The 25,199-nt window shown below is 40.3% G+C and overlaps 1 protein-coding gene across 2 annotated transcripts; it reads left to right on the forward strand.

Annotated features, from left to right (window-relative positions):
• Positions 1-65: 65 nt before the first annotated feature.
• Positions 66-22,743, forward strand: LOC138945609 (uncharacterized). Of its 2 annotated transcripts, XM_070317068.1 has the most exons (13): positions 66-328; positions 3,227-3,280; positions 6,896-6,978; positions 8,749-8,833; positions 9,380-9,540; positions 10,416-10,614; positions 11,351-11,416; positions 13,128-13,167; positions 15,350-15,610; positions 16,756-16,838; positions 18,082-18,138; positions 19,660-19,722; positions 20,364-22,743. In XM_070317068.1, the coding sequence occupies exons 3-13, from the start codon at positions 6,949-6,951 to the stop codon at positions 20,531-20,533; spliced, it is 1,215 nt and encodes a 404-aa protein (XP_070173169.1). In that variant the 5' UTR covers positions 66-328; positions 3,227-3,280; positions 6,896-6,948; the 3' UTR covers positions 20,534-22,743. The 2 variants fall into 2 exon arrangements, with proteins under 2 accessions (XP_070173169.1, XP_070173175.1); XM_070317074.1 differs by lacking the exon at positions 6,896-6,978.
• The last annotated feature ends 2,456 nt before the right edge of the window (positions 22,744-25,199 follow it).

Genomic DNA, 25,199 nt, shown 5'->3' on the forward strand with positions numbered 1-25,199 from the left:
GAAGGGGAATAACTTACTTGCTTTTATTGTCGACTCGGAGTGAGCTCCCCTCGTTTGTCGGCGATCCAGGTTTCGTGTCTTAACTGGCCGAACTAGTCCTTGAGTTTGCCGAACAAGTTCACCCAGTTAAGACACAAACCATGGTTCGCGAACCTTAGTTCGGCGAACCAATGGTTCGTCTGGTTAAGAACAGCCTTAAACATATTTTTATTCGGACAGTCAAGCGAGTCAAAGAATTTATGTGTGATTTCATATTTGGTTAACCTGTTGAAATGTGGTTGGTCTTTCTCATCTGTCAAGGGCAAGGCCACACTCAAGCCAGCAAAAGGTTGTTGCTGTTTTGTGGGGGTGTTCACTGTTTGCCGCTGGATCACTCAGACTTAAAAAATAATGTTTTTACGATATATGTATGGTCATAAAGTTTGGTTAATGTCCATCGGGAGCCAGTCGTTTCGGCCCAAAGACGTTTCGGCCCAAGTCGTTTCGGCCCCAATTTACCAAGACGTTTCGGCCCAAATGGTCGTTTCGGCCCAATGGGCGTTTCGGCCCTAGGACGTTTCGGCCCTCATTTCCAAAAAACAATTTTCTTACAAACTTATTTACAAATTATGTTTTTTCTTACAAAAATTCGCGAACACAAAAGACAACGAAAAGCAGACGCAACACGGAACGAACAAGGTTTGTTGCGTCTGCTTTTTGTTGTCTTTTGTGTTCTTGTTTTTCCTGATGAAACTTCCATAAGCGAAAATTCGTACCGTCTTGTCTCGTTCTTGCATTGGTGAGTACAGTATTCCTTTGTTTTTTTAACTTTAAAAATTATGATCAAAATTAAATTTTCGAAATCAATTTAAAAACACTTTTATCTTATTTCTTGTCGGTTCCCGATTCCAAAAACATATAGATATGATTATGTTTGGATTAAAAACACGCTCAGAAAGTTAAAACGAAGAGAGGTACAGAAAAGCGTGCTATCCTTCTCAGCGCAACTACTACCCCGCTCTTCTTGTCAATTTCACTGCCTTTGCCACGAGCGGTGGACTGACGATGCTACAAGTATACGGTCTTGCTGAAAAATTGCATTGCGTTCAGTTTCATTCTCTGAGTTCGACAGCTTGACTAAATGTTGTATTTTCGCCTTATTTTACCGATTGAGATTCGCCAATACCGATAAAAATATGGGTGCTCGGTCAGACGTACCGATTGCTAATTGGTTTGACCGGGCAATAAAATAAAGAGTGGAAAAAATCCTCTAAAAGAATACATGGTCTGTACAAGAAAGAGATAGACAGAGAGAGAGAGAAAATGAGAGAGAGAGAGAGAGAGAGAGAGAGAGAGAGAGAGAGAGAGACAGTTGCATGGCTTGTTGTGACAGGTGTCATGTTGATACAATGTTGCCATTGTCTCATGGAAAACAAATTAACGAGGCTTGGTGTCACAAGGTCGTGTTAACGAAACGTCGTAGGGTAGAGAGAGTGAGGGGCGCATCCGGCGTGGGGTAGTAGGACTTGGGGATTGATATGACGTTATAACCGACATGGATGAGTGACGTTATAACTGGGTGACGTTATATCCGGTGACGTTATATCCGAGGTTAAAATAGTCTTGGAAAGAAGGAATTGAGCCGGGACCGGTGTTTGGGTGACGATATCACGGGGCGACGTTATATCCGGCGACGTTATAAACGAAGTAAACTGTACCTGGGCTTACATTGACAATGACTGCAAATCATTATGTTAACTTGACTGCTTTTGTGTTCCAGCTGTTTTATTAGTTTCTTAGGAACCGGCTGTCAGCGCAAAATGTAAAACGTTTCTTTATGATTGATAAATGCAGTGCCAAAAATTATGTTTTGTCTCTTTGTCAGAATTTGACGGCATGTTGTTTAGTAAAGTTTCATGTAGAATAACAGGCCGTTTGACTGCACATTTCATTTGGGTTCAATCCTTTGTTGTGAATAAAATCATTGCTTTGCGGTTGTTATTTAAATAACCTTTCTCTTGTCTTGCCATCTTTCATTGTTTTTCAATATGTGGTTCAACCTTTTTTTGTGAATAAAAACTTCAAACTGTTAACAACTGTTCCGTTAATAAATTGGCTGTATGGAATCTGTTTTCTATATATTAAAATACCATACATATACAATTATTTTACATATTCTCACACACTACACATTCAAACAGCTACAGAGGAAAAATGATTGCGGCGGTCTTACAAAGACGATGTTGCCACACATCACAGGTGTCGCACTGAAGTGCATGTTGTCGACCTGTCACAGGGTGAGAACAAAAGCTACACAAATCCATTGTCTGTGTTGGACAACTGACCCCACTGGGCAGGCAACACTCTTCTCTTATACACCCCAACAATGAGTTTAACTCACAATTGAACTGATTAACAGTTCGGCACCTTCATCACACAGCCATGCATGAAATTTAGACAGGTAACATGTTTTACACGATACAATTGAAGGTGACCGAGTGCGTACAAAATGTGTCGTGACTGACTATTAGGGTTTAACGTCCTCTAAGACCAACTGGTCTATATTGTGACAGGTATTGGTAATACGTGTCTGTGAGGGAGAGAGAGATATACATGTATTCATTCACACGATACCCATTCACACAGCCAGACAAGGACACTGTCGATTTGTTTGAATGTCACGTAGCTTTAATCAGTAATACAATAATTTGTAACGCGCACATATCTCGCCACAAGGCGACTCTGGTAATCTGGATTGAATATGAGCTGTACACGCATCAAGGGCGCTATATTATTATATATAGGTTATATTTATAATATGATTTTTGATAAGAAAAAAAATTGGGGCCGAAACGTCTTAGGGCCGAACCGTCTTAGGGCCGAAACATCCTGAAATGAGCCGAAACGTCCTGACTTTTAGGGCCGAAACGTCCCAAATGGGGCCGAAACGTCTTAGGCCCGAAACGTCTTAGGTGTCATTCATGTCCATCAAACTTTAAAAAAAGAATGTCGCTGCTGTTCTCAAAACAAATTGGAAACTTCCCATCAAATTATAATTTAAGTTGAAACTTAATCACATGATTGATGGAAAACATTCCATTGTTTTTGCGTTTTTTTAATTTTATTGTTGTGTTACATAACATGTTGTGGGTATCAATTTTTCATTGATCTACAGCCAATTGATATCCGCAGCAGGAAATTGTAATGATATTGACATAATAACGTTATTGACTTCATTCTTTTGCAGGGAAAGATCCCAAGGCAATCTGGACCATACCGGTGGGCCCAGAAACCTTGACAAGTAATGTTTGTTTTTGTTTTCATGCCTGTTATCATGTTTGTTTTACGGCTTACAAGCTCAGTGTTAGTCCTAATGGACAAATAAAATAACATTGAGGTATCTCAAGCGATAGCTTGGAAACTTTGCAGACTTTTAGGGTTTGATGATCTCCCATCATTACCCCAGTGTGGTTTGACCCTCATCAAATATTGGGGTAACAGCGGGGTTATGTGAAAATACAACATTTAGTCAAGCTCAGTCGAACTCACAATGAAACTGAACGCATTGCATTTTTCCGCAAGACCGTACACTCGTAGCATCGTCTGTCCACCGCTCGTGGCAAAGGCAATGAAATTAACAATCCAGAAAAGCGCGGTAGCGGTTGTGCTGAGGAGGATAGCACGCTTTTTTACATCTCTGTTCTTTTTAACTTTCTGAACGTGTTTTTAATCCAAGCATATCATATCTATATATTTTTGGAATCAGGAACGGACAAGGAATAAGATGAAGTTGTTTTTAAATCGATTTCGGAAATGTAATTTTAATCATAATTTTTATATTTTTAATTTTCAGAGCTTGTTTTTAATCCAAATATAACATATTTATATGTTTTTGGAATCAGAAACTGATGAAGAATTCGATAAACGTACTTTTGGATCGTTTTATTTAAAAAAATGTTTAATTATAATTTTCAGATTTTTAATGACCAAAGTCATTAATTAATTTTTAAGCCTCCAAGCTGAAATGCAATACCAAAGTCCGGCCTTCGTCGAAGATTGCTTGGCCAAAATTTCAATCAATTTTATTGAAAAATGAGGGTGTGACAGTGCCGCCTCAACTTTTACAAAATGCCGGATATGACGTCATCAAAGACATTTATCGAAAAAATGAAAAAAAACGTTTGGGGATATCATAACCAGGAACTCTCATGAAACATTTCATAAAGATCGGTCCAGTAGTTTACTCTGAATCGCTCTACTGACACACACACACACACCGTAGTCACAGAGACATACTGAGACACAGACACACACACACACACACACACCACGACCCTCGTCTCGATTCCCCCCTCTATGTTAAAAACTACCACAGTGCAGGAATTTTCCCGTTACGATGGCACTATTTGATCACTTGGTATGCCGTAAATATGGTAAAACCAAAAGCCTTTTTACCGACAAAGCCACGGTTATCAAACATCGCAGTCTCAGTACAGATCAAAGCACGAAATGTATTTTATTTTGACTAATGGTTTTAACAACAAAAGTTTATAACACATATGGAATCTGAAAAGTGTGATTCCAGGTTTGTTTTGCAGAAATGGCATTGGCAGTTCAAGGGAATGAACAGTAAACCACAAAAAAAACATACTCTGTCCACTAGTTCAAGTTCTCAGTCTTTGATTCGGTCAAAGTCGACTCTTTGTCTTCATGACCCCAAAAGTCTCCCCAATATGCATACTTGTCACAGTTGCATTGTTATTAAGGCCAGAACTCAAATAAGTTGAGAGCTTGAACTTGCTCACCGACTAAAAAAAACATGTGCGTCTTCTTGGCAATCTTACTACAATTGACTCAGATCATTGCGGTTTTAACTGTAGTTCGGAAGGAAACTTCACTGGTTTAAAACAAAACTTGAAGTTATTCCCCTCGACTGAGTTTGATTAGCTCAGCCTCACTTGGAAATGGGTATTTCTTCTACTATAGCATGTGCACAGCTTGACTCGAAGTGTGGTTGTGTCCGGGGAGTGTAGGTGCATGTGGGTGATTACTAGTCTGCACCGCGGCCGCGTGCTTACCGTCAATGTAGTTGCGGTACTTGTTCAGAACTTCAGTTTCCACAACTCTACCTACATAACGCTGGGTAAGCTATTATTGTGTATACATTTCTATGATTCCGTTTTCATCTTGTTTTCCTATACGAATATGTGTGTATACTGATATGTGAATGTAATCCCTTTTCGGGCAATTCAGTGCTGGCGGCCGTTTGGCCGGGGGAAAGCCAAAACTGAACCTCGTTTGTATCGTAGATTTCACTGTTTTACTAATTTGGTGTGATTTAATTTGCTCTCTCTCTCTCTCTCTCTCTCTCTCTCTCTCTCTCTCTCTCTCTCTCTCTAAATCTTAATCAGTCCTTGTTAAATAGCGCGCGCACGCCGGCGTGGGTTCAATTTTTTTTGTGTATGAGTGACCGTTACCCTGCCATTGACTGACTGCCGGGAAGCCGGGCCGACATACTGGCCCCAACTACGATTTCGGAGGATGCATGTTTGAACACGGTAACGGAGACTCAAGAGTATTATAACGTGACTGTGCTAAGTCGTGTAAAATCACAGAATTTCACTTAGTGATAACAGATTCAGTAGGACCGTCTGATCTACAACCAGGCGCCTCATTTTGGCGCAAGAACTAACTTTTAAAATCTAAGTAATAAATTGACAGCTTGTAACACAAACATCCGTCCCTAAATCACAAACGATTTCTGTTTTCATCAAGATAAGACCAGTACAATTCGAAATTTTGACAGTTTTAAAAAAGATAGCACAGAAGCAGAGTCACGAAAGGTCGTGTCTCAAAGCAGAGGGTATGTTTTTCTGCATATATAGCGCTCGCTTTCCCTTGAAGCCAGCCGCCGCCGACAAGTTCGTGTCAGTAACTCGCAGCCGTTTGTTGCGTTTTAGAATCAGCACGGTACACAATAACGTACTATTGCAGATACAGCCAGTCGCATTGAAATCACAAACTGACGACTAAATCGTGAAAACAAGGAAAGTGGATCACTCGGGTTCACGATGGCTCAGGGTTTAGATAAACCACTAAATCTGGTGTGTGGTTTACGCCACCAAAATAGCAATTCAAACGAACTGTTTCAGTCATTTAATGCTATTAAATACTTTTGCAAGTGTGTTCCATAAGGTTAGAACTGCTTTTTTCATTAGAAGATATAAATCGTATTGTAAACCACTTGAGACATAATGGGGCTTTAACTTGTTGACGTCAAACAACAATGAGAGTGAAAGCCTATGTTGTTTGTCATATATATGTGATTGAATCAGGGACACGGTCACCGGGACATCATCAATCCCCAACCCCCACCCTTTGTTAAGAAATTGTTATAAAAAAAAACCCGTTCTATTATTATTCAGACCGTGACCGTCACTTTGGACGGCGTCGTACTGACGGATGAAAGAGCGGGTTGAAACCACCTGTCTCCTGGTACTGCAAGTTGCAAAAAAGAAAGATGTTATGCATTCAAGTTGACAAACACAGGCAGTGACGTAACAAGTAAACAATAAGCGCACAATGTCTCAATGATTTCAGTCTCCGTTCACTGCGTGTGTATGTAGCCTATTTGTGTGACTAGTCTGGAGTTAATCGTTGCTTGTGATTTTTTTCCAACTTTTTTTTTATTCAGGCAAACACAGATTTACAATGACAAATTAAAAGCATTGATACTTATACTCGGATAGTAAATTGCAGCAGTAACAGAGTTAAACACATATGATAAGTTACATGGCAGTTGGTATTGTTATATGTTCAAAGCATACATATCCCGAAAATCAGAAATGCATTAACGGCTATTGTAATAGTTGCTTGTGATTTTAGTCAGTTTGTCTTTTTACGCGGCATGTCACAGTATTGTACAGTTCCAAGGTCGACATGGGAATGCACAGCTGACCCACTGCAGTGATGATGGCCGGCTGTGAAGGCAGACCAGAGGTACGCGGGTGTTGTGACACTCAGTTTATGTTTTGGTGGCAGAAGCTGACTCGTCACCTTCATCATAGACATATATTTACTGAATTGGCGACACGAGATTTATTTCTCGGGGTCAACTTTGTGCAGACTCTCTTCGGTGTCCGAACACCCCCGTGTGCACACATGCGCACGAAAAAGATCCCACGTTCACAGCGAATTAAAGTCTCACTGAGGGCTTGGAAAACACGGAAGACACGCATGCATCATTTCTCGTCTGCGCCATGATTATCATGATCGTATTTCGATACTTTGACGAGACAAACCCAATGCTGGTGTGTCGAAGGAGACAGCCACTGCGGGCTTGTTCGAATCAAAGTATCACACCATATCTTCAACGTCCCAATATAGACCAGTTGGTCTAAGAGGACGTTAAACCCTAATAGTCAGTCAGTCGATCACACCAGTAGCCCACGGAGTCACTGAGTGACGAAGGCGGCGAGTAAAATATGGTCCGACTTTTCTTTTCAAACTCAATTCTTCGGTTCAAAACAAATCCACCTTCACCGTGACAAGTACTAATTAAAATTGAGTACATTGATGCAATGGCTTCTGATACGGCCCCCGAGTCAGTCTGAAGGCCTACTGCCGGTTTCACAACATCATCGGTAGGAACTCGGGTTCAAGTCGCCAGCAGTGTTGGTGAAGATGTTAGACCGAGTTCATAAGATCGAGAGACAAGAAGTCACTGTCTTACGGGGCCGTCTTATGGCGGAATTATTGATATTAGTTCGGTCACCGGCCGGTCACAAACACTCAGTAACCCCCCCCCCCCCCCCCACCACTTTCTTCCAACCGGCAATTTATCCGCGTCACTGACGTAACATAAACTTGAAATGCCATAGTAGTGATGCCTCTCTATATGTCAGAGTGTGTGTGAGAGAGAGAGAGAGAGAGAGAGAGAGAGTGAGAGTGAGGGCGGGGTGGGGGCCGCGGACAGAGAGCGTGAGACTGAAGCGCGCGACGCACCACTGTGTATTTCATGCGCATACTGAAGTTCCCCCGTAGCTGAGTTCCGGTTCCAGACCCCCAGGAACGAAGCAATATTTGGAACTTCCATACTTCGCAAAAAGCAAAATTGTAGAACATGGCTCAAGGATCGGTTGGTGCTTTTATCATAAGTTAAATCCCTTCAACTTTACACTGCAAGTTTGCTGATTACTATTTAGATTTCTGATGGTTTGTGCCGTCCATTCTCAGGACGAAAATCCTAGTTTCGGACAGCCCTCAAGCAGCCGGGAAGTGTTTGAATTTTGTGATGGTGTTTATGTCCTCGCTGTGAAGGGGTGTATAGTGAGGGCCCCAAAGGGGGGGTATCATCACGATCACGGTAAGGGAAATTTTAGCTTTCACGATCACAGTTACCTTGATTTTTGTTTTCACGATCACAAACACCTTGACGAATAGAGGATCATAAAGTGATACAGCTGTGAAAAATGTACGTTGAAAATAAAATGGTTTGCAATAATGCCCATCACGATCACGAAAACAAATGACGATCACGATCACGAGACTTGATTTTTTTGTCATCACGGATCACGGGCAAAGTCCCATCATGATCACAGAAATGGAAATTTCGGCAATCACGGTCACAGAAAGGTCAAAAAACGCCAATCACGATCACGATTTTAAACCCTTTGGGGCCCTCTATAGTGCTTGTCTTACTAGTGTGGTAGGGTTTGTTCCCGTTCATTGTTTTATTTGCATACGCAGATTGTACATTTCCATTTACAGATAAAGAATAAGCAGATGCTTGGAATGAAGCGCGCCACTTGTCTCACGGAGTTCCGGAAGACCAAAACATGGCTTGAGAATGAAGGTGAGCTGTGTGCAAAACTGCCATACATGTTGCACTGAGGACACAGTACATCACTATATGTCTAGCAAGTTCACTAGTTCTCTTCCATGCTAACGAGCTGTTTGAGTCAGAAATCACAATGTTTATCTTCCTCATAATTATATAAAAATGTGAGAGGAAAGTAAGTCTGCTGAATTTCAATTGTTTCTTTCACAACTTCTGATATTTATTTGATATATATCACAGGCTTGCCACAGGCTCGTGGATCCCTATGGTATTCATCTGCTGGGTCTTGACTGAAATACAAGCCATATAAAAAATCACTTGTGTTGTACTTGTAACCTATACATGTATACGTACAACAGTTAATACTGAATTTTTTTGTTAACATGGTTCTACAATGACAGTTTGGTGGAGTTCATATTCATATACTTCATTTATCAGGCAAGCAGGAACTCCTGTCTACACCTTCTTTTTGTTTTTTTGTACATGTTAATTGATGTTTGAAACACAGTTTGGAATTTATAACACCTCTAAACAAAATTGTGTTTGTTTATTCTTTCCAAGGGAATGCTGATTATTTTAAGAGAACGAAGGAGGAATTTTCTAAACTGTCGCCAGAAGATAAAGAGCTTTTCCGGAAGAAAGCAACAGAGAGGGGCATACCCTCCACAATGAAAGACAGGCAGAGTTATGCCAACCTTCTGACTGACCAGATGACCAATGTGGTGAGAATTTGTATTGTAGTATGTGTAATTATTGTACTCTCTTAGTCTTACAGTCAAGGGCGGATCAATTCACTTTGGAGGGGGGGTTACAAAATGACTGCGAAGATACAAGTTGACGGCGCCGAAGGCGCCTAAGCCTCTAGGGGGGTCCGGGGGCATGCCCCCCCGGAAATTTTTTTTATCCAAAGAAGCAAAATAGAGCTATCTGGTGCATCCTGAGCCAATAAATTACCTCTTTTTTGGGGGGTGGGGGGGGGGGGGGTTACGTAACCCGTGTAACCCCCCCCCCAGATCCGCCCTTGTACAGTCTTAGTCTTGTGATCAGGTTGGTGTTTCAAATTCTACTTCCTACTCCTATCTTCACTCATCATATTTCACGGATGAGAAACGGGGCTCTGATTTTTCACTTGAACTGGAACAAATAACAATTGTTGTAAATCACTAAATCAGTAAATGCACATCAAATAACCAAAGGGAAGTAATCGCTCTTAATGCATACGACATGTGTAATAGAGTAAGCGAGAGTTGTACAGAACCTTTTCTCCTGGCACCTGAGAGAATAACAAGCATTGAATTTTGAAATGAACAAGCGACTTTCAAGGTTCCGTACAACTCTCGCTTACTCTATTACACATGTTGTATGCATTAAAAGCGATTACTTCCCTTTGGTTATTTGATATCTTAACATCGCTCTGCCTCATTCTGTTTGAGATAGTAAATGCACTGTTGAGTTGCAGTTGTTCCATGATGATGTTGGATAATAATTAATAATATGTTACATTCATGTACTGGGTAAGCTTCCCTAAATCAGTAAATCAAATGCAAAATTGTACTTTTCTCCTTTTGATCAAAGCAACAATGTGCATTGATTTCAGAGGAAAGTAGTTGAGCAGATGGGAGGCTTTGTTTCCTTCCACCTGATCCTGGATGGGGAGCACCGAAGGGCTGCCTCAACTCAGATGTGCCTTATCGAGGATCGCCTTCAGTATCCAAGAGATCTGACCAGCTTAGTCGCCCAGTCTGAGCGCAAGCAGAAAAACTTGTCTGAAGCCACAGCTGCTGATGGAGATAGAGGTATGTGAATCATCTTTCATAATCATATTGAAGTTGACTATTCCTCGTATTCCTATGAGGATATTGACAATACAATATTCTGTTTTACTGCGGAAACACAAATGCAGTGGAAAATCTTGCTATCATCTGCTGCATCAACATTGTTTATGTTTTCTAAGCTTAACAGTTTTTCTGTAGAAATCTCGAAAAAGGAAGAATGCTAGAGTAAAATTAAACAGTTTTATTGCAGAAAAAGTTTAAAAAAAATGTCTGCAGAAGCTTTTACTTGCTTATTGCGAGTTTGAAGCCTTCAATTCAAAACAGCGATAAGACTGTACATCGTCACATTGCCAAAAATATACAGGTTGAAGTTACAACAATGGCAGTTTCAGCAGTTGTGTGCTGCCCCTGGGCAGTTGCGAGAACAAATAACTGAAAAAATACATCTTCAAAGGTCATACATAGCAAATGTTTTTAGATAGTACTGCAAGTATTGTTACTGTACTACTTTATATTATATGTATAAGGAGGATTTAAATGTGTTTTTTTCAATTTTAGACTAAAATCTGACAGTGTTATAGAATGTTTGCAAACCGTGCATACAATCCATTGGAATCTGAATTGGTGGGTGCATTTAGGGAGAAAAACCCCCAAAGTAAAATAAAAATCAAGAGCGTGTCTGTGAAACTGTGAGTCAAGAGGAAAGGTTTCATTGTTGTTGTTTTTGCATTAACAGTTTATACTAATTCTTTTATAGGAGCTAAGAAGGATGAAAAACAAGAGCTGCGCCGTCAGGTCCAGGCCGTACTCAACAAGGCTTATCGTATGTGTGGGCGTATCTTTTCTCTCTTTCTTTTTTTATGCATTTTGTCTGAAATATTCAAATAAGGAAAACAGTTTTAACGAGCAGACCTGTCTTTTAAGCACAGTAGTTGAAGAAGCTGTAATAAAATCAAGACACTAGAATCAGGAAACGTTTGATTACTTTCTTGCAGTAAATGCCACATTGTATTCATTTCTTTTAATTAATCTTCTGTTTCACATTCACTTTACATACATGTCTCATTACCAGCAGAGATGTGCAAGCAACATGCTTTGTCTAGCAACTTCTCCCAGCTGCAGTGGGTTATGATGTGATTTGACATCAAGAGGCTGGCAATTACCAGTGTTCTTTGACATAGTCTGTTAAGCCGTTTAAAGACGCACATGTCCACAAATGGTCATGAGATTTTGTTAAATTAAAAATGTTTGAAACAGGTGAGGCTGTGGGAAAACCAGCTGCCCAGCACATGCGCTGCCCATACAGCAAACTTCCTTCTATGGAAGTGAAAGGGTGGCCTGAAGGAGTTGCCACTTTAAACAAGAAGAGCAAACGCTCGATCGAGTCACTTTCGCAGTTCTGAATATTATATGAGGCATCAGATGGACAGGAAGAAATTGCTATTCACAACACAATGAGTCACGTTCACATAAAATTTGAGCCCGGTCACTTTTATAGTTTCCGAGAAAAGCCCAACGTTAAGTTGTGTGTTGCCGAACAGAAAAGGCTAGTTATCTCCCTTGTTTTTCTGATAACGTTCGTAAAAGGCTACAGATGTAAATACTTTGATGTAAAGAATAATCCTACAAAGTTTCAATCACATCCGATGAACTTTGTCAAAGATATAAAATGTCTAATTTTTCCTTTGACGCTGACCTGTGACCTTGAAAAAGTCAAAGGTCAACGAAACCATCGTTAAAGTGTAGAGGTCATTGGAGGTCACGACTAAACAAAATATGAGCCCGATCGCTTTGATAGTTTCCGAGAAAAGTCCAACGTTAAGGTGGTGTCTACGGACGGCCGGCCGGATGGCCGGCCGGACAGACTAACACTGACCGATTACATAGAGTCACATTTTCTCAAGTGACTCAAAAATCCCAACAGCTATGGCCGACAGGACCTCAAAAGGATATTGGACAACAAGGAGCACATTGTGTTCAAATTGTGAGTAGCAGACTTTTTAATGATGGCTTAGTCAATAGGGTTGGCAGGTCCTGTCATGGTTTGCACATTAAATAGGACCATCCCTGCACTTCACCACTAAAAATTAACTTTATGTGCAGTGCACAGAGGTGCACATGCCATTTTCTGCTGCTTCACATGTTGTTCGGGTTATGCGTTTTCTCTTGCTCGGCATTTTGTCACATGTATGAGAAAGTGTCAATGTAAAAGGTCAACTGTAATCTACTGGGAACATTGATAGTTGCAAACAAATATATGTATTACTCAACAATTTGTTTATTCTAAAGGGCAGTTCTAAAGAGGGTGGATTTAAACCAACATTGTTTGTTGTCCTGAACTGTATAGATTAGATAGTTGTGTGCTGGTATTGACACTGGTCCTGTTCAAAACACCAAGTCAGCAAGATTACAATTAAGTCAGGTGTTTAATGTTTTGTCATTCTTCAATTCTTTTAGTTAATGTACAAATGCCTTAAAAGCAGAGCATTGTGCTTAATGGATACATTTGCTTTCTTTCTTTCTGCCTGGCTTAGAAACCAGGAGGCGCAAGCAAGCTAGAACACCTTTGCTTAGGTGAGTGTCACTGATTAAAATAGCTGACTTGCACAACAGGTGTGAACCTCCAAATAAATAAATCTGCATTTTTGTTGTGGTCTTGGAAAGATCTGTCTGAGTTTACTGGCAGATTTTCTGTCTGCGTCATAAGAAAGCTAGGTGAAACAGTGGAACGGCTAATCAGTGGGCTGTTTTACACACACACACAAAATTGCATGTGTCAGTCAACTGCTGAAGTTATCACCACTGAAGAAAACTGAAGTAAGGATGACATTTCAACAGGGAAACATGCAGTTCTCATCTGACCTTTACATTTTCAGTAGAAGATGGATTTATGTGTATATGTATTTATTTCCTTTTTTCTTTTCATATTTCCTTGCGTTTATGACTAAGAGGCAGAAGACCGAAGCTCTGATATGATTTGTTTGTGCAATTCAGCTTTTGGCTTTAGTAAGGTAACTCCTTTCTAATGAATAATGACTGGCAAATGTAATAAGCTGTCAGTCACACTAACATCAAAATCCTAAAAAAGCCACTATCTCCTGTCATTACATTGGAACCCGCCTTTAAAGTCCCTGCAATTTAACATTTCTGCCCTGTTACCAGATAGTTTTTGGTAACAACATTTTTCACTTAGCACTGAAAATTGCAATTTTACGATTACTCTGCTCTGGTCCAAAATCTTGCTCCTATATTACGCTACCTGATCCATGTGTTTAAATGTCAAGGCCATCACTGGCTTGCCAATTTCCGGTACTTGTGTTGACCAAATTTGAGCACGTTTTGTTTCAGATTGAAGCACAGAATGTATGATGTTCAGTGACTAGCATTACTGGATGGCCTCAGCGACAGTGACAGTAAACTAAAGACGAGCCTGAAAATGACAAAGAATGGGATTACAGTCTGCCGAATAAACCAGAACGGAGTGGCTCGGGATCCGACAAGTTGGTGCTTGAACCCTCAGGCTCAGAAACGGGCAGTCACCGATATCTCACAAAATAGACCTCAGTTTTCCATACTCCAGCAGATACGCTCCATAGCTCAATTGGTATAGATTTAATCTCAGAGATTCTTGAGGTCGTTGGTTCAAATCCTGCCATGATTTTTATTTTATTTTTTTATTTTTATAAATCTGTTAATTTTTTTTATAATTGTTATTCATTACTGTCCCTTCCTTTTATTTGCTCTATTCTACTTTGTTCCAAAGCATTTTGGTAATCAGTACACCAAGCAACGTGTCCCGTGCCGGTTAGACTGAGGCAGCATTAGTTTAACAAAATGCAGTACACAAAGGAACATTGAAACAAACAAAAAACACCATATTGTGTTTGGCTTAAAATAAGCCTGCTTCGCATCGAGTTTATTTGACGTATGTCTCTGCTTCGACAGAATCTCTGAGACCGGCAAACTGATCTCTTGCTACGATCAGTCGCTCTCATCAGTGACTAGCGCCGTTGCCAAAATTCAAGTCTTTCTGAGTCTAAAACTGATCTCCATTCATCTTTTTCCAGTATAGCAACGTTCCTTGAATTGAATCTTTCAATAAAATGAAGGAATCAGCAGCTTCTGGGGAGTGTCTGTGCCCCCAGGGTCAGGAACCGACTCGTCAGTTCTCAGGCATGGTACTAAAGGAATGGCAGTTTCAGCTGAAATAAAGCCGGGGGTCCAGGGGGCCGCTTAGGCCCCCATGCGGGGTCAAGGGGCAGCGCCCTTTGTGGGGGTCAGGGGGCAAGGCCCTCTGAAGCTGACGACTTTTTACTAATTCAAATGTGTTTAGTGCCCTCTCCTTGAAGCTGAGAGGGATATAAGTGAAAGATAACAAGGCTTGAGGAAGAAAAATAATAACCAGAAAGTGAAATTGGTGATCATGATGAACAACCAAGCACCAGTACTGGTCACGGTCGTGTTTGCACCCTACCTGTACACATTTTTGAATTTGTTGAATAAGAAAGGACTACCAGTGTTTTCATTAAATCTGAGGTGACTGTGTAGGCCTGAAAAACAACTGCTGTGAGGCAATGTAGTCCAATAGGGTTAAGACCTTTGTTTTTCAGATTTTGTGTCCTCTTTAAGCTTACCTCCTCATGAAGATCACATTTTCTCAGATTTGTAGAGGTAATAAAAGTTTGAAATATGTTTTAAAGTATATGTATTCTTTGACTGAGCTGTGACACATGTCTGGATATTGCTTTGCATGTAGTCCTGATGAGCCAAGCATCGCTGAGCCGGGAGTCGCTGAGTCAGGAGTCGCTGAGCCAAGCATCGCTCAGCCGGGAGTCGCTCAGCCGGGAGTCGCTCAGCCGGGAGTCGCTCAGCCAGGAGTCGCTCAGCCGGGAGTCGCTCAGCCAGGAGTCGCTCAGCCAGGAGTCGCTCAGCCGGGAGTCGCTCAGCCGGGAGTCGCTCAGCCAGGCGTTGCTCAACCAGGGGTCACTAAGCCAAGCCAGAATGAGCCTTCAGACAGGTTTGTGTACCTGTTTTTGGCTCACGTAAGTGTAGCCTATGCGATCGTAACTTTGTCTGTCTGTGCGTGCGTGCGTATGTGCGTATGTGCGTGCGTGCGTGCGTGTGTATGTCTGTGATAGAAACTTTAACATTTCCGAGTCTATGGATTACGTCAGTCTCGGTCAAAAGTGTTCGACGTGTGTGATAGAAACTATTTGAAGACGTCACATTATGACGTAAGAGGGTTAGACGTCACGCAAAGGAATTACTGAAAGTCTCGGTCATTGTTATTGTGAGCGGGCCGAGACTACTTGGCAGATCCAGGGTCTCGCTTTCTTGCACAGTTTCACCTATGCTTACTGTGTGTGTGTGTGTGTGTGTGTGTGTGTGTGTGTGTGTGTGTGTGTGTGTGTGTGTGTGTGTGTGTGTGTATGTGTGACGGAGTGATTGAGTTTGTGTTACTGTTTGTCGATTTCTTACGTGAGCCTTGAAGGCTTCGCCTCTTGTTTCTCTTTGTTGGTGTTTTGTTTAACCTGTTGTGTTCATGTCAAAGTAATCTTGTCAAAATGTTTTTGTTAACTCTTGAACCTTAAAGACGGCTTGTTTTTTTTTACTATAATTGTTCTAAAGCCAATAGTGCTGAAAGTGTTATCAATGTTAATGTTATGTCTCTTTAAAGATGAACTGTATAGATCAGATGACTTGTAATTGTATAATAACTGGTCCTGTTTGGTCAATGTTACAATATTGCAATTATGTCAGTTTGCGGGCAGATTTTCTCCTATTTTAAGAGGGTGTAAAAGGGGTGGTTAACCAAAATGCTTTAAATATTCATAACTACAGATAGTGCAGTTCAGTGTCAATGCACTACTTTTGAAGACTTTACAACTTTATGTGGCCATCGTACCTCTGTTATTTGTTGTATTGGCGCTTTGTTTACCATTTTCTTTGCCATAACACCCTGATGCACATTCACATGAAGATAAAATACTTGAGGAGAAAACACATTTGAAAAGTAAAAAAGTGGGCAACACATAAGCAAGTTTTACAGCATGAGAAATTATCACAGCTGATGATATCTTTCATTTTCAAGCATATCCAAAGAAGGTTAAAAAAAAAAGTGAATCCACTAAGACTAAATTGGGTAATCATTTTCTTTTGCAGTGTCATAGATCTGCGGGAGATGGCAAAAGTGGAAGAAGACACCGTCATAGGCATTTTGAATCTCCTTTCAGAGGGTGGTGCAGGTAAGTTGCCTGTGAGGAAAATAGTAATAGGGACTATTTGGGTGTAATTAACACTAACAGTGACAGAGTAACAGGGACTATTTGGGTGTAATTAACACTAACAGTGACAGAGTAACAGGGACTATTTGGGTGTAATTAACACTAACAGTGACAGAGTAACAGGGACTATTTGGGTGTAATTAACACTAACAGTGACAGAGTAACAGGGACTATTTGGGTGTAATTAACACTAACAGTGACAGAGTAACAGGGACTATTTGGGTGTAATTAACACTAACAGTGACAGAGTAACAGGGACTATTTGGGTGTCATTAACACTAACAGTGACAGAGTAACAGGGACTATTTGGGTGTCATTAACACTAATAGTGACAGAGTAATAGGGACTATTTGGGTGTCATTAACACTAACAGTGACAGAGTAACAGGGACTATTTGGGTGTCATTAACACTAACAGTGACAGAGTAACAGGGACTATTTGGGTGTAATTAACACTAACAGTGACAGAGTAACAGGGACTATTTGGGTGTCATTAACACTAACAGTGACAGAGTAACACTAACAGTGACAGAGTAATAGGGACTATTTGGGTGTCATTAACACTAACAGTGACAGAGTAATAGGGACTATTTGGGTGTCATTAACACTAACAGTGACAGAGTAATAGGGACTATTTGGGTGTCATTAACACTAACAGTGACAGAGTAATAGGGACTATTTGGGTGTCATTAACACTAACAGTGACAGAGTAATAGGCACTATTAGGGTGTCATTAACCGGCACTAACAGTGACAGAGTAGTAGGGACTATTTGGGTGTCATTAACACTAGCAGTGACAACTTGTTTAAGAGTCAAGGTACTTGACACAAACATGCAGATAGATTTATGCTACTAACTCTGAAACACACATTGTCAAGAGTATTGCTCTATATCAGCTGTTGAATAGGTTCCAACCTTTATAAACTTTCCATCATTTTGGCAGAAACAACAAACTCCAGAATTAACTCTGTCATCATTATTATGTTTCTGAAAGAATTACCCTTTCTTTTGCTCAATTATGGCCAAACTCATAACCCAGCCTTTGTAGTTTGTTTCCTTTACTTCAAGACTTTGAAGGCGATATCGCTCATTTCACTGTAGCGATGTGTTGTGCTACATTGTCCTCCCTTTGTGTGTGTGTGTTGGTGCATCTTTGTTAATTTTTACAATTAGTTAAGTTTTGACTTATCTGATCTTTTTTTTAGGAGACAAGACATTAAGTGATGCTCAAAACCCACATCTGGCCAAGAGATCCAGGAAAGGTACTGTAATACTGAATTTCTCATCACCTGTCAATTATCTCTCCCCCTTATCATTTTCTGAATCAAATAAATATGTGCACATCCCCGATACTGGGTAACATAACAGCTAGTTACAAAATCAGTGACTATTAACTTTGCCGGTCTATAAACGTGCTCTCACAAAGCCTTGGACTCAGTTGATGGTTTCATGTGACGTATGACAACTTTGTCTGAAAATATTATAGCACTTAGTTATTTCAGATTTAGATGGAATTGAAAAAAGGCTTGTCGAAAGTACTTTCGTTTCCATAAGAGCTTCAGAGAGAATGAATTGTTTAAAGTACAAAGGCACACACTTTACAGCAACAACATTATTTTGTATGTTGGAAAGTATAAATTAATTAATTGAGCAATAGATCTGTCATAAATGTCAATGATCGGCGATAAACGCAGACGATTTTCTGATCTCACTTGGTTTCGTTTCCTTCTGTAATGTACGCAAAGCACACTAACTGATCATACAGTCGTTCCCACCAAATTGTCAATGTGTTGTGATGAAATAGATGCTCGAGAACCTTCCTTTTTTTGTCTTTGGAACATCTTTGTTTGTTTGTTCATGGGCTGAAACTCCCACCGCTTTTACGTGTATGACCGTTTTTACCCCGCCATTTAGGCAGCCATACGCCGCTTTCGGAGGAAGCATGCTGGGTATTTTTGTGTTTCTATAACCCACCGAACTCTGATATGGATTACAGGATCTTTTTCGTGCACACTTGGTCTTGTGCTTGCGTGTACACACGGGGGTGTTCGGACACCGAGGAGAGTCTGCACACAAAGTTGACTCTGAGAAATAAATCTCTCGCCGAACGTGGGGACGAACTCACGCTGACAGCGGCCAACTGGATACAAATCCAGCGCGCTACCGACTGAGCTACATCCCCGCCCCTTTGGAACATCTGATTGAAAACAGGTCTTGTGTATGTAGACAAGCCTGTTTAAGTGCTCTTGTCCCATAACTGTTCCCCAGTATCAAGGACATGCACATATACATATCCATGTGACGCGGTACTTCAAAATTGTTGGGCGGGTCCAGGTTTTGTACGTTTTTGAACAAAGATCAGTCAATCAGGAGTGAGTGTGACAGGTTGATGATGTATAAGTTCCCCTTGTCCTAAAATCTCTAAAATGTCAAATCCTGTTTGACTGTCTTTGCCTCCAAAGCTAATTCTTGTGCTTTTGGTATTTGCTCACAGGTATGTCATACTCTAAACATTGGCTCAAAGTTCTTGACAATTGGTTCATGGTTTTTGGAGACCAGTGATACTTGTCTCGGTTTTCAGTCAGCCAAGATTTATAAACTGTTTCAGTGATGACCCATTAAACTGGGAGTTTTCAGTACTAATCTGTTAGGTTTGAGTTAATTGGCATGTGGACATTTTGATATCACTTCATGTGACTTTTTATTTTTTTAAATTTTAGTTAGAAATATGTTGCTCTTATTGAATTCTCATAGGTTTTCACTTTAACCCCCTTTCTTTGCAGTTGATCTGCCTGTAGAAAAGGAGTCAGAAGGAGAGGAGCAACCACTGATTAAGAAACCCCGAGGTATTATAATACTGAATATCTCATGACAATTGAATTTGTTCTTCTTCATAATTTTCTGAAATCAAAAATACAGATAGATGCTCTAAACACTGGGCCAAAATAAAAGAAAACTGGGCCATGCTTCACGGAGACAAGTGCATTTTTACCTGTCTGGGTTTTCAGGCTGCCAGTTTAGGTGTTGACTAACCATATGTTTTCAGTATTGATCTTTAACACTTTCTACCCCAACTATGTTGACTAAGTGGTTTTTTTTTTTTTTTTAGCAGAGACCAGCTGTGCTGCAGCAGGTCACTCAAAATTGTAGTAACTGTGTATCAACACGCTGGAATGCAGGCATTAGATGGACGTTACAGGAAGCTACTCAAGCTAACCGTCTGAGCGGATATTTCTATATGTACCTGGTCAGATAGAGCCATTTCAGTGGGTACGGATATATCTGTACCTGGGAGACAATGAGTTAAGTTTAAGATTGACTTTTAGGTTTTAGATTCAGGCTTGACAGATTGACTTAATGTTGCTTCAAAGAACTTGTCAACAGAGATGAGCTTAGGAAGACTTTTTGAGATGATATTTATTATTTGAATTTTGTGTTACTGTTAGAAATGAATTTTAGTCTTACCATCCTGTCCTCTTCTTTACAGTGTGGACCAGAGAGGAGGATGCCATCATTCTAGAAGCAGTGGGGAACAGGAGCAATATTAGGCAACATGAACTAAAAGAATTGATAGACAAGTTCCCAGAGTTTAAAGGACGAACCAGGTCCAGTGTGAATAGCAGGCTCCGGCTGATTGCCTTGAAAAAAAGATCTTAAAGTCATTATTACACCTTTGTGTTCCGGCCATGTTACATTTTTAGGTTTATATGGTCGGCAAGGGAAGTAACCCATCTGACGGCAAAGTTTTTGAAGGTTTGAAACCAATGTTACCCTTTCAAAACTACATCCCTTTCAAGTTATCATTAAAAAAAACATCACCACCCACACCCTAACTACAGCCCCCACCTTTGTCCTCTGTTTTTATGTTTATCTCTTCTCATGGCTGTTTTAAATAGTACAGACAAAGCTGAAGGAAGACAACAAGGAAGTTTTTTTAGTCTGAAATAATGGTCAGTTTACACTTTCCCTGGGGTATTGGAACTTTAACTTTATAGCTCTTTGGGCGATTTTTAGACAGTTTTCTTGTTATATATAATCCCTTTGACCTCTGGGTACTTCTCTATGGATCAATTAGATGCTGACATATTTTTAACACTGAGAATGCTTTTAAGATTACTTTATCCTCATTTGTTTGTAAATGTATAGCTATAACTAAGAATCTCATACTGCTGATCCCACCTCAATTTTGACACACCAGCTAGTATGCTACAGATGCATGCAGTGACATGTACTGATGCTGTGTACTTTGTGGGGGGCCCGGTAGCTCAGTTAGTAGAGCACTGTACTTGTGATCGGAAGGTCGAAGGTTTGAATTCGGGCTGGGACAGACACGTACGTGTCAACTTTATGTGCAGATCGACCCAGAGACGGAAGCCATGTCCCACCCCCGTGTCACCATAATGGTACATAAAAGACCTCGTTCATTCTGCCATAAGTGCAGATGGCTGATACCATCTAAACAAGCATACACTTGTGTATCTCGTCAAAAGCCGTAAGGGCGTAAAATTTGATCATATAACCTATATCTTGTCCTTAATTTAAGAGGCGAAATATTCAGCCTGTAGGACAAGGGACTGGGTGGCCGAGTGGTAACGCACTTGCGCTCGGAATCGAGAGGTTGCGTGTTCGACCCTGGGTCAGGCCGCTATTTTCTCCCCCCTTTCCTAACCTAGGTGGTGGGTTCAAGTGCTAGTCTTTCGGATGAGACGAAAAACCGAGGTCCCTTCGTGTACACTACATTGGGGTGTGCACGTTAAAGATCCCACGATTGACCAAAGGGTCTTTCCTGGCAAAATTGTATAGGCGTAGATAAAAATGTCCACCAAAATACCCGTGTGACCTGGAATAATAGGCCGTGAAAGGTGGATGCAGCGCCTAAAGGCAGTCGATCTACTGGCCGATGTGAATGCGTGATATATTGTGTAAAAAATTCCATCTCACACGGCATTAATAGGTAACATGCGCCTTGAGTCGCCTTGTGTGGTGAGATACGTGCGCGATATAAATCCTCGTAAATAAATAAATAAATAAACATTCTCTTTTTTGTGTGTATGGTTTTGTACTAGCAAACTGATGTAGAACATCATTTGGTACAGAGCAACATTTCACAGGGCTGTGTGGGGATTTTTAAAAACATGTGTGACTTCATTTGAATCCACGATTACGAGGACATATATCTATTGTCAAAAATATGTCTGCTGTGCCCTAACTGAACTACAGTGGTACCTGCGATGTGCGGCCCCTCAAATGAGAGGAAATCATTCTGAGGTCCCTTCGTGTATTATCTGTACCAAAATATGCCTGTCATGCGTAGGGACAATTTTTGCTGGTCCCAAGGGTGTCCTTTCATCGCAGGTACCACTGTAAATTGCAGTGTTGGATCTAGTTTCGCACTTGCTAGTTGAAAGACTTGATTCCTAATATTTCAAGTGCTTACATCACTGAATATGTTTTTGAACTGAACCCTGTCTGTCTCAGAGGAGTCACATTCCAATTCATTTCACTTAGTGCCTTAGTTACTGAGCATTTTGAAGTAAATGTGTCCAATATAAATACAGCAAATGATTCCCTTAATTGAGGCCAATTTCACCAAAAAGTCTTCGTAAAATTGCACAGGATTTTGTGTTACAAATGTTGAATATTATAATTACAGAAGATTGTGTGCCCTCAAAATGTCAATTACATTTTTTACATTTAACAAAATAAAAGTGGCGCACATAGTTGTGTACTTGTGAACCATAATGTATGATGTTTTGCTCTTGGGTACCTGTGTATGAAGCAATTTGTAAAGAACTTTTTGCAGCAACACTTTGTATAATGTGGTCTCGTACTCGAAGCAGAAATAAACACTCACATGTAAAAATAAATCACAAATGTTTTCCTTACAACAGTCAAAATTTGGATGAATTGTTAAACTGTAAAAACAGGCAAAATTATCACAAGTGACAGTCCTAAACAAAAACAGGTAACACACACACACACACACACACACACACACACACACACACAGACAAATACATCTGCACACACACACACATACACAACGAGTGTTTGTTCAGTATATGTATGTGTCTGTGTGTGTTCTTTGCATTGATGCTTACTGCACATGACATAGCTTATGTAAAGCTGAACAGATCTTGTCACTACACAAAGCAAACAATAATCAAATCACATATCATTTTACACACATCACAACTTACAGGTGACGTTAAACAAAGCTCAATGTGCTTTTTGAATGAATATTTTAAGATGGGAGAAAAGTTACAGGTAAGCTTCTCTAATTGCCCTTCACTAATTGAATTGTTTTAACAAGAAGAGCAAACGCTCGATCGAGTCACTTTCGCAGTTCTGAATATTATGACCTTGAAAAAGGTCAAAGGTCACCAAAGCAGACGTCAAAGTGTAGAGGTCACTGGGAGTCACGTTCACATAAAATTTGAGCCCGGTCACTTTTATAGTTTCCGAGAAAAGCCCAACGTTAAGTTGTGTGTTGCCGAACAGAAAAGGCTAGTTATCTCCCTTGTTTTTCTGATAACGTTCGTAAAAGGCTACAGATGTAAATACTTTGATGTAAAGAATAATCCTACAAAGTTTCAATCACATCCGATGAACTTTGTCAAAGATATAAAATGTCTAATTTTTCCTTTGACGCTGACCTGTGACCTTGAAAAAGTCAAAGGTCAACGAAACCATCGTTAAAGTGTAGAGGTCATTGGAGGTCACGACTAAACAAAATATGAGCCCGATCGCTTTGATAGTTTCCGAGAAAAGTCCAACGTTAAGGTGGTGTCTACGGACGGCCGGCCGGATGGCCGGCCGGACAGACTAACACTGACCGATTACATAGAGTCACATTTTCTCAAGTGACTCAAAAATGTCAAAAGGGCTCAAGTACTAAGTTACCAGATTCCTACATGAGAATTAATGCAATGCACATCCTTTGCCCTTTTACACCAATATAATATGTACTCAAACACACAGTTTCGTACTCTGCAAAAGATTTAAAATTAATATTTTGAAAATAATGAAGCACTGTCACATAATAACCTACAAATAGGATTTTCATTTTCCTTTGAAGCTAAGCTGTGAATCCATTACAAGTTTTATAACAAACAGAAGTTAGCTAAGAACCTAACAAAACAATTTTCAGGAATCAAATTCTTGAAAACATTTTGCATATTTAATACATTTGAAAACTAGCTGACTTGTTTCTTTTATGGTCACTTGAAACAAATTGTTTACAAAGTAAAACTATGTATGAAATGCTGAAGTGATAATGCAGAATTATTGCTCCTAGCTACAAATGTTTGGAATTTTTTTTCAAATGTTTAACAAATATTTGTTAACCCTTGCACTGCCTGTAGGAGGCAAGCTGACTTCCTGGGAACTCACATTTCTACTCAATATCTACATATGATGCACAGGAAACGCCAGTCAAAAATTAGACACTTGCGACAAACCTCCACCACAACCATATTTGGCTGGTTCCTTTGTGAGGTTGTAAAATAGTATTTTTCCAAGGCAATAATGCCCTATGATCAAAAGGATCATTAAAAAAGATCCTAGCAAAGACCCATCTTAAATGCATCTTGATATATGACATGCCGCGATGCGGCTTCAGTACTACAGTCGAACCTGTCCAAAGAGACCATCCTAGGGACTGAGCAAAAGTGGTAACTTTAGACAAGTGATTTACATAGTCATAAAATTCGTAGGGGATCCTGTTGGGGTGGTCTCAATGGGCAGGTGGTCTTCATGGACAGGTGGTCTCCAGGACATGTTTGACTGTGCGTGTCATAAAAAAACTAGGCAGATGCTTTTTAGGGGAGATCTGTCTGATGAGGCTGTTGATTACAAAACCAAGTACATGACTGAAAAGGCAGTTTATTCCCCTAATAAAAACAGATTAAGTTTACAGTAGAACCTGCAACACAGACCCCCCCCCCCCCCCCCCCACACACACACACACCTTGATTTAGTGAATTTGATTTTGGGGGGTGTTTGCCGTGTAGGTTCCACTGTATCGACACTATGTCATGTACACTCTGCTTTTACATTAAGTCAAGTTTTGACTAAATGTTTTAACATAAATGGGGAATTGAGACAAGGGTCGTGGTGTATGTGTGTGAGTGTGTGTGTATAGAGCGATTCAGAGTAAACTACTGGACCGATCATTATAAAACTTTACATGAGAGTTCCTGGGAATGATATCCCCAGTTTTTCGATAAATACCTTTGATAACGTCATATCCGGCTCTTTGTAAAAGTTGAGGCGGCATTGTCACACCCTCATTTTTCATGATTGAAATTTTGGCAAAGCGATC

Source organism: Littorina saxatilis, linkage group LG1 (genome assembly GCF_037325665.1).
Source record: "Littorina saxatilis isolate snail1 linkage group LG1, US_GU_Lsax_2.0, whole genome shotgun sequence".
In the NCBI taxonomy this organism is placed as follows: domain Eukaryota; kingdom Metazoa; phylum Mollusca; class Gastropoda; order Littorinimorpha; family Littorinidae; genus Littorina; species Littorina saxatilis.